We start from the raw sequence: 10,111 nt of genomic DNA, 5'->3' as shown, positions 1-10,111 counted from the left end.
ATCTAATAAAACACGTCTTTGTCTTGACCCACCGACGAGAACTCGTCTCTTCTCTTTACTAGTTTATTGACAGTCTCAGGTTAAACAGTTGGCGCCCACCGTGGGGCAGACAGAGTAGCGTCAGCAAAAGATCATGACTCGACCCGACTCGCCGTCTGTGACCGAAGGCGCTCCAACAGCAGCGGCCTTTGCAGAAACCATACTCGAGAGGATGGCGCAGCAAGACGCCGCCCAAAAGGTGACGACCGAGCAACTCGTCGCCATCGCCGCCATTCTAGCTCTGCTGGCCGGAGGCTCAGGAGATCCGGCTACGACGGTCCGAAAACAACTGTTCGACACTTACCGAACAGCCAGTGCCGGAAACCCCGCAAACACGAGTGCCGTACAGGTCCAAACTCCCGGCGGCGTCGACCTCGTTACAGTCCTAGCATCAGGGGTTGAATCACGTTTATACTATCTGAACTCCTGATATCCAAATTCCCTTCCCAGCTTTTCCTCAATGCCTTAGCTCCAAACTCAATCCCCTGCACGAAGTTCTTAATCATGGGAAGCTTTTTTCCAACGCTTGGACTCTCCATTCTTAGTGGAGACCTCCCTCTCTCTGATAACACCTTTGGCTTCACCTGCTGTTGCTTCTTAGCAAACTTTGCAAAAGAAGTAGGCAGCGAGTAACAGCTTGTAGGTATTGACTTTGAACCTGAAGAAGAAGAAGTCTTGACCTTCCCCAATGTCTCCTTTACATCCAAAACCAAACTCGTTTTAGCAGACTTGGCTCTTCTTACCAAAACAGAATGCTTCTTCTTACCCTCAGAAGACTCATCCTTAGAAACACTAACTCTCTCTTTCGGTTTTGAACCATTGCAACTATCACCACCACCAAGGAACCCTAGTGGGTGAGTAGCTACAATATCTTCAGGAGTGCCAAGACAAGGATGCCTACCAGGAACAACCCTAACACCACGGATGATAGGTACAGGGGAAGATGATTCAACTCTGTCTACATGTATAAACTGACCTAGCTGAAGCTTATCGCTGAGAATCAAATCATTGAGAGAGACGTAAGTGGCGTGAGAGGAGTCAGAGACTTTGAGATAAAAGCCCTGGTTTGTGAAAAGCTCACCTCCGGCTAGAGCAGGGACGATGCTAATGACTTGCAAGAGAGAGGACCTGTGTTCTCCGGCTATTTTGACGTCGGTGTTCATGTGCTGGAGAAGCTTGAGCAAAACGCCAGGGTCTAATCTGAAGAGGTTAGATCTCAGAGAAGCAATGTTTTGGTTACAACGAGAGAATCCCCAGATGATTACAGAGCTGCAAACTCAATAATATTATGGCCTGAGAGAAAGAAGAAGATGCAACAAAAGGTGAAGGAAGAGAAATGAGAAATAAATTTGATTAAAAATATTAAAATAAAGACATGAGTGAGAGAAAGTACAGGTAGGTTTTGAGAAGCAATGAGATACTGTTGTTGTTGTCTTGTTGTACACTCAGACTAGAATGAGAGTAGTTAAAGAAGCAAGTAAAGAGTCAGACTCAGAAAATGATAGGTGACATTTCATTTGTTCTGTTCTGGCTTCTGTGGATGCTATATCTTATGAGCGTATCCCCTATATATTATTTGTGAAACATTACAACTTTTTTTTTGTAGCCACATGTCATCATTATGATGATTCTTAAAATTATTAGAGAAATAGGTTGGTCCATCTAATTATATAACAAGTTTTTTATTAAACTAACCATAAATTTATTATTAATGTCATTTATTATTTCCTTAAATAAAGATTACGGAATTACCTAATGTGGGTAAAGTATATATGATAATTAATGATTTTGAATAATAAAGATCTAATTAAAAAAATGTATCTTCTATCAAATTTGTTTGATTTAAAACTATTAAAATAATTTTTTTTAAAACACAATAACCATATTATAAAAATTTAGATTTTTCTGTATATTTTATATTTTGAATTTTAAAAAATGACTATAAATTACTAAAACTTTTAAAAGTCTCACATTCAAATTTTGTGATCCATGGTTTAAAATTTTTTTTATGACAAAATACAAATGATTACAAAATCATATAAGTAAAAGTCTAATTTAATTAATCATTAAGATTTAAAATATATATGTATATATATCATTCTAAATTAAACTATAAACCATATTGAATAAATAAATATTTTAGTTTCAAAATTTACTTTGAATAATTTTTTTTGATAAAATTTTGAACTAACATTGTTAAATTTTTTTAAATTATCAATTACTAAAATTATTAATCCCACAATGAAAATTTTGTTATCAGTAATTTAAAGTTTTTGCTATTAAAAATACACATGATAAAAAAACATATGAGTAGAAGGCATCATTTAAAAAAAAAGAAATAGACATTAATATTAAAAATATACTATGTATGTTAATATCATTTAAATTCAATTACATATCCTATCAATTTTTTTAAAAAATGTTTGGATTAATAAAACTGATTTATACGTTCGCACCAATTTAGTTACATATGTAATAGTTACTGACTTTTAATTATTCAATATATATATTTATTATTTCATAATATGTAAGAACATATAATACATAATATAATTTTTATATATAACGTTTATTCCGCGCAAGGCGCGGGTCTTAATCTAGTATCTTTTAAAGTCAATTAACACTTTTATCTACCATTGATAAATAATACATAACTACATCTTAACCCACCCGATTGGGCGGGTTTTTGTTTCCATGATATAAATAAAATTTTGAAAAACAGAAAAGTTAATAAACAGTATTACTTTAGTTTATTGTCGTAAATAATATTAGAAATTGACCTGTTCATCCACTCGGATATCAGCTTTTAAATTTTATATACTAATATTTGTTTTTATAATTAATGTTATATATTTCAGATGTATCGTAATGTAACTAATTGTATTCAAAACATCTGGTCAAATTGGATAATATGATAATTTTTTGTACAAATATCCAAACCCGTTTCAAATACATTGGTTATTTACATATTTTAAGGTTTTTATATATCATAACCAAACTCATTCAGACTCAGAATGATCCAACTCAAAACCAACACTTAAATTTATAATAAGCGGAGCCTAATTTTTAAAAAAAAATGATACCCGAAAAGAACAACATGAACCTAAATGAATAGACAATGTTCATGACCAACTGATTTTATAAACTAATAAAAATAACTCTTTCTATGTGTTTCGTTAAATTAAGTGAAATAGGAAGAGTTTTTCATTTAGTAAAAAAAGTATGGAGTGAAAAATTAAGTGAGAATAAATATAATACATTTTATTATTTTGATTTAAGTTATTATTTATTCACAAAACGTGTCTTGAATAAATGGGTTTTCAGCTAAGTAATTTTCCACATATTAAAACTAAAATGAAGAAACGCTTAACCATATTTAAAACCCAGTTATTTTAATTTTTTGATTTTATAATTGTCACAAAGTTAAAATTCTCTCTGTTTCATTATAAGTGTCACTTTGAGTTTATGCACACGGATTAATAAAACAATTAATTTTGTACATTTCCTATATAAAAACACCATTACTCATACACCTAACTATATTTCAACTAATAGAAAAATAAATTTTGCATAAAATTAATAAATTTTTCATTAAAAATAAAAAATGACACTTATTTTGTAACGAAAATATTTCTCTAGAACGACACTTAATATGAAACGGAGAGAGTATTGATTAGCTAATAAATAAAAATCTGCATTATATTATTATGGTAATATAATTAATGATATGAATTATTGTTAAGATAATATAATTAATAAAATCTTTAAACCGAGTAAAATATGAAAATACAACTAATATAATACTCCTATCCATGTTTCCAAACAAATCTAATTAGACTGTTATCTATGTTTCCAAAGAGTACTAAAATGTACTTCACTTTTAATAATATACTTTTAATAATATAGATGTAAATTATTCGTTTTACATTTTTCCTAAGTTTATGGATGGAATTTAATATATAAAACAAATATATACGTACCATAAATCAATTATATGGTACACAGTAATAATAAAATACAGCGTAGTAAATGATACAATAATGTAAGTAAATGTTCAGGTCAAATATCAGTTTATGTAACTCTAATTCTTAATGCACACAATAACATTAGTTGATTAAGTTAAGAATTACATTAACGTAAAATACAAGTCAACTCTGTCAAAAAAACAAAGTCAACCAATCTGTTGCATGTGGCGCTCTAGCATTTGTAGTACAAGCGCAGAGTGAGCGCGTTACGCCAAAACGGTGGGAAAATCAGTGTTTTTATTTTGACATTCTCACGAGCGCGTCACCCTATTGGCCTATTGTCCCTGAGTAATATTTACATTGGTCTTGTTTTGCTAAGAAGCATAGCAAAAAGAACACTCCAATGTTTTCGCTAAGATAGATTTTGTTAAATTCCTTTGTTTGGTCTGAAAAATAATCAGAGTTATAAAGTAAGTGAATATAAAATTTCTATTATGAAAAAGAAGTAATTGCGTAACAACTCAATTTTCATTAATCATGTCATATGCCTATTTCAAGATGATAGCTTATATTCCCATCAATTATTAAAGACAATCTATTAATCAAACAATAGTACTCGAGTTTGTAAGAGAATAATTCAAGGCGGATGTAATCAAATCTTAAACACAAGAATAACCTCATTTTATCCGTAATTTCAGAAGGCAATAAAAGTAGCGATTACTTGCATGAAACGCAATCCAATTTGGTAAAAGAGGTAGACACTAGACCTAGATTTGGTCTACGTTGGCGTGTAAGGTAAAGAGAGAGAGAGATTGTCAAGCATCACTCGGCGACTGGCAATAAGAAGCTGAATCCAGAATTCTCCCGGATCAAAGGTGGAGGTTCGATATCAGTAATATCAAATCTCTCCATCGACTTCGATAAATCATCAACAGAGAAAGGAATGCTGCAAAATCATTTAAAAAAATAAATTAGAAAAACGTCAACGAACCAAAACTAAACCTGTTGGCATTAGTAAAACCAAGTTTTGTACTAACCTTGAGTCGTCATCCAAAAGGAAAGAGTTGCTAACAGCATTGTTTGAATCTTCTGTCATTAGCACCCTCATATTTGCTATTACCTATTCATATCATAGAGAGAGAGATAGGTGGTATAAATATAAGCTAGTTAAAGAAATGCTGAGACAGATCATTACTTACGTCCGGGGAGACGCTGTGTGTGCCATATTTATCGTCCCAGTACATCGTACTTATCCTGTATAGCTGTTGTATACTCAGTACCTGCCCACAATTTCAAGTGATCAGCAAATGAAAACTTCAAGTTTCCAATCTGTTAGCAAACTGGCAAGTTTGTATCAAATGAAAACAAAGATAAACTTACAGGGCAAAGATCATGACTGATCTCATCGAGAGTTTTCTTTGGTTTTTGGTGTATGACCTGCATTTTGGAACTAGAGTTAGTAAATAATTTACTCTCGTGGGGTACCTACTTAAGGTTTAGGTAGAAGCTAAGAAAAGGTTACCAGAAACCCAATGGCCTGTCTTATATGTTTAAGCTCATCCCACGAAGAACCCGCATACTGCAATTGTATTGGTTAGTTTTATTTGAGTGATAAGAGGGGAGTGAAAGAAAGTTAAGAAGAGATACCTCATCTGTTGCCTTGAAACACCAGTGTTCCAATTCAGACAAGCCAGCTTTCACATACTCGCCATTGCTAAATGAACAGCACTCACGTCTCAACAGAAGACTGTTGGGGACAACAAAGGAAACATTTGATTAGTACAAGATTGAAAAAAAAAAAAATTGTTTTGAGACATGATGGGGATTTTAGATGCTGATGAGCCATGGGAAAACCTGTTAAACAGTTGAACATTGATGAATGAGAATATCTGCGTGAACACCTTGCGCACCAAGAATGAAGGAACCTAAAAAACCACAAACAGAAGAGTCAAACTCAGGGCAGTCTCCCAACTTGTTTTTATCTAGAGAAAATGGAACCCACATTGTTTGATTTCAGAGTGTTGAGGAAGTTTGTAAGGCTCTTCACAATTCCTTGCCAGTGGGCGATCAGTGCTTGCTGACCTGCAGTGTTGGCCACTGAACGAGATGCTCCTTTCACTAAACTCGCTCTCGATGTTCTTGGCGCCTGTTTAAAGGTGAAGACATAAAAATAAAGAACCTTCTCCTGCTTGTGAAAGTGGTGGCTGGTGTGATTGATGGCATACCTGAATGCACAATCCAAGGAGTGGAGAAATCTCCTTCTTCAAGTTGTCCCGAATCATTCCGTATATCTTTTCAACATAAGCTGTGAGCTGCTGCTTAAAAAGTAACGCCGGGTATTTTGCTTCGACTTGTCTTAAGGTATCCGCTCCACCTCCCGCAGCACCGTTTATCATTGCAAGGTTTACACCTGGAGGTGCTCCACGGAAGCTCTGAATAATAGAAACATTCTCCAGATTATACTTGTAATGAAACAAGAAGCTTTTGCTATTCAAACCATATATACCTGAGTCATCCTTCCAAACAGAGTGGCAGAAGATGAACGGCGCCGCTGTGGAGCCATCCCAGCTGCACCACTAGCTTTGAGTGTGCGTTGGAGGAGTAAGAGGAGCGTCGAGGCATTGGATAACCAATAGGCCAATGTATTGTTGTTATCTTGAGTCTGAGATATCAATTTACTCAACATTAATTCCAATCACAGTTGAATACATATAAACTAGGAAGGTCAAGCCCTACCTCAATAGCATGGCCTATTGTCTGAATAATGCGATCAAAGACACTGGTTCGTTCAACTTCAAATGACCTCCATTGAAGTAGGCATTTATAGATGATACATGCTGTGATAGGTCGGTTACCCTTGAAACCCAAGGGTTGGACAATGCAGCGGATAAGTAGCTCATGATTTTCTTGCTGCTTCTCGTTTAATGATTTTTGTGGTTTATCATCCACTTCAGAGGAATCCCTATGGTTTATTGAATGGCTATGCAGATCCTGATTCAAATTAAAAGCACCATCATTAGATCAATCAAAAAGCCGAACTTGAGACACAAACTGAATTGGTTAATTTACTCAAATATGTGGCAAATGTACTCACCAAGCTTGACCTGGCATCCACTGCTAGATGACCACTCTCAGAACCTCTCTGTTGTTGTTAAACGGATGGTAATTCGTAAGCTTCAGACAACCGGGAAAAAGATACTTGCGGTCTCATATTTCAATTTAGTGTCCTAATTTACCTGTAAAATGGACCTGGAGCGGCCAGAGAGAAATTTATTCGGTGCCATGGACACAGCCTGTTGCCGTAAGACTTTGTTCTCCGATTCCAAGTTGGTGCACTTTTCCTCCATCCTGATCACATTAACTTCATCAATTTAGCTCATCGGACAGTGAAAATTACCAGCAAAATACATTAATCTACAAGAGCAATTAACCATATATCCAGGAGTGGTTAGGAACATATAAATAACATATTGTCCTTACCTTGTCAGAGATTCTTGGAGTTGCTGACCTTTCTTCTCTGACTCTTCCAGTTTCTTTCTTCCGTCTTCGAGAGACTCTTGAGCTTCTTCGAATTTCGTCACTGCATCATCAGCTCTTTCTTTTTCGTTTTCTAGAGTAGCCTGTTTGAACGCAAATGATTACTGATGCTAAGTAGACGTAATAAGTAATAGCGAATGCAAAATCTCAAATTTTAATGGAACTGATTTGCAAGTATTGAGAACTTATAGCTACTGAGAGAATGTACCTTTACACTCTCCAATTCCTCGGTCATCAATTCAATCTTCTTCGTATCTTCAACCAAAACTTGTGTTTCTTGTATAACAGGAGGAGCTTCCTCAGCGGCTTTCTTTGCAGCTTCGCGTTCCTTCACAAGCAATGCATTTGCTTCATCCACTTTCTTCCGCATTTCCTCCAAGGAACTCTGAAATTTTGCTGTCTCCTGAGTCTTTGCTTCTTCTAAATCAGCCTGAAATAATAACTCAGCGCTATACGTTATAAATCTTATTCAAATATGATCGATTAGAATGATGTTTCTGTGGCAGATACCCTCAGACGTTTCTCCAACTGGACACGGTATGTGAGTTCCTCAACTTTCTTTTCAAGCATATCCTTTGCCTCTTTAAGTGCTCCTGTTTCCCTCGAAGCCTAAAGACAAAAAAAAATATTAAGAGTATGTTTGAGATAGTAAACCAAAAGTAGCATCCTATTTTGAAAATATTAAAAAAAAAAATTGCAGATGCATACTTCCTACCACAAAGTACATGGCATGATTGTCTCCAATAAATATACCATGCATTATAATAGTAGGCTATTGGCAATGTGAATACTAAAAGAAATTTTAGGAAAGTGCAAATAAACAAGTTGTACCATTTTGAGCTTCCTAAGTTCTCTCCTAGCAAGTCTGCCTCTCCATCGTGTCTGAGATACAATCACTCCATTTTTTAGCTTCTTGTAGTACGTGGTTGCTCTGTGACAAAGCCACTGAGCCTGCCATTAGTAACAGGAAACTCTGTGTTACTGATCATGAGAAACGTAAGATAGTTTAAAACGTCTATACTCTCTTAAGAACATCAACCTGAACAATTGTGGCAGCCTTTGTTTGCTTCCTGAATCTGAATTCTTTACGAGCAGCCATTGCTCTTAGACCAGTCTGTAAAGCAAGCGCAGACACATGGAGCTTTTTATAAGATTTTCTAGAGTAATATCTCCGACCATTCTTCTGAATCTTCACAGCAGCAGCTTCTCGTCTCAAATTTTCGTAAACTTTGCAGGAAAGTCTTCCTATGATATTTGAAAATGAGTAAAAGTTACATAAATGTTTCTATATTCAAGCAAATAGTTCATATAGTGTGACAAAGTTAATGCCCTTCCAAAGTCCAAAGAGCGCGATTGAAATCAGATGGCTCACCTCTACATAGAGCTTGTAGAGATATTGTGGCCTTTCTGAGAACAGTAAACCGTTTCTGAGCTTGATGAGTTCTTGTTCGTCTCTGAATTTTTTTTGCAGCACCACTAAGCACTTCTGTCCTCCTAGCGTCGAGTTCAGCCATCTGACCAGCCCTCAAGAAGATCTTTGTTTTACCAATCTGCATTAACAAAAGATACGAGTTTGCATTTGATTTCTTTCAAATTTTCCATCACTGAATCATATTCCATTGCATCATTCATACTAGACAATTGGTTCCATTAACTAAATAATACTCAAGGAACAGTTACCTGGTATCCTTTAAGTCCCATGCTGTCCAATATCTTTTTACACACGACTTTCTCATCGTAGCTGTTCAGGGAAAAGTCAAAATCTGTAAATATTGATTCCAACTCTCACTAAACATTATAATTTTTACGGGCTAGTAAAATTGCTGTTTACTTACCTCCCTTCTAAAGCCGAAGGACATAGAAGTCCGAAGCGGTTGACAAACTCAAAGAAAGGTTTACGTGTTGGATACCCTGCGCAACTAATTCTGATCGCCTCTAAAACACCCTATACAGAAACCGTAAAAGTTTTAGAGTTATTAGCACACACTTTCCTGCCATTACTCGCAGGATACTAAAAACATAAAGAGGCTTTGTGGAACCATGCTCATAACCCATATGTCTAGTCTAGAAAAACATAACTGTGGAAAATATTATCTTATGTATACTTACACCACAACGCAGCTGCTGCATGATGTTCACATTCTCAAATACGGCAGGTTTTAAGAGATTGTTAGGCTTCACACATCTGATGTAATGAGGCTCGGTAGAATTTAATGTTTCCATCAGTTGCTGGAGTTGCAGCTGCATCAATCAGGCCAACCGTATTTTAGTTCTTACGTTTACTTACTAAGAGAATATTAGTAAGACACTCTTCCTTAGAAACCACCTGGATATTTTCAATTGAATAAGCTTCCTACCTTGAAACGAGAACCAATAGATGAAAACTTTGAAGATTTAGATGTTTCTTCAGGGAGTGGAGGGAAAAGACCCACGACAAAAGGGCATTTGGAAGCTGTCAATATAAAACTGCAAAAAAAAAAAAAAAAAACTATATTAAATTTAGTAGCTGCTTGCACAAACAGACCTGTTCCTTTTCGCTAATTCCGACAATATCCATAGCTCTCCTTGTC

At 35.4% G+C, this 10,111-nt stretch overlaps 1 protein-coding gene across 1 annotated transcript; it reads right to left on the bottom strand.

The window, feature by feature from the left end:
- Window positions 1-4,585: 4,585 nt before the first annotated feature.
- On the bottom strand, window positions 4,586-9,993 carry LOC106307333 (myosin-9; the record flags this gene model as incomplete). Its single annotated transcript, XM_013744259.1, is given in 23 exon segments — window positions 4,586-4,950; window positions 5,042-5,124; window positions 5,204-5,284; window positions 5,385-5,441; window positions 5,527-5,583; window positions 5,652-5,751; window positions 5,859-5,929; window positions 6,007-6,150; window positions 6,230-6,436; window positions 6,511-6,666; window positions 6,741-6,995; window positions 7,099-7,146; window positions 7,241-7,352; window positions 7,485-7,624; window positions 7,750-7,971; window positions 8,052-8,150; window positions 8,373-8,492; window positions 8,581-8,786; window positions 8,914-9,091; window positions 9,222-9,282; window positions 9,377-9,486; window positions 9,651-9,782; window positions 9,899-9,993. Coding segments are annotated over 23 exon segments (2,858 nt in total), but the record flags the coding sequence as incomplete, so codon positions are not given.
- Window positions 9,994-10,111: the final 118 nt, after the last annotated feature.

Source organism: Brassica oleracea, chromosome C8 (genome assembly GCF_000695525.1).
Source record: "Brassica oleracea var. oleracea cultivar TO1000 chromosome C8, BOL, whole genome shotgun sequence".
NCBI classification, from domain to species: Eukaryota; Viridiplantae; Streptophyta; class Magnoliopsida; order Brassicales; family Brassicaceae; genus Brassica; species Brassica oleracea.
The sequence above is the reverse complement of the archived record's forward strand: the minus strand, read 5'-3'. Positions and strand labels throughout refer to the sequence as shown.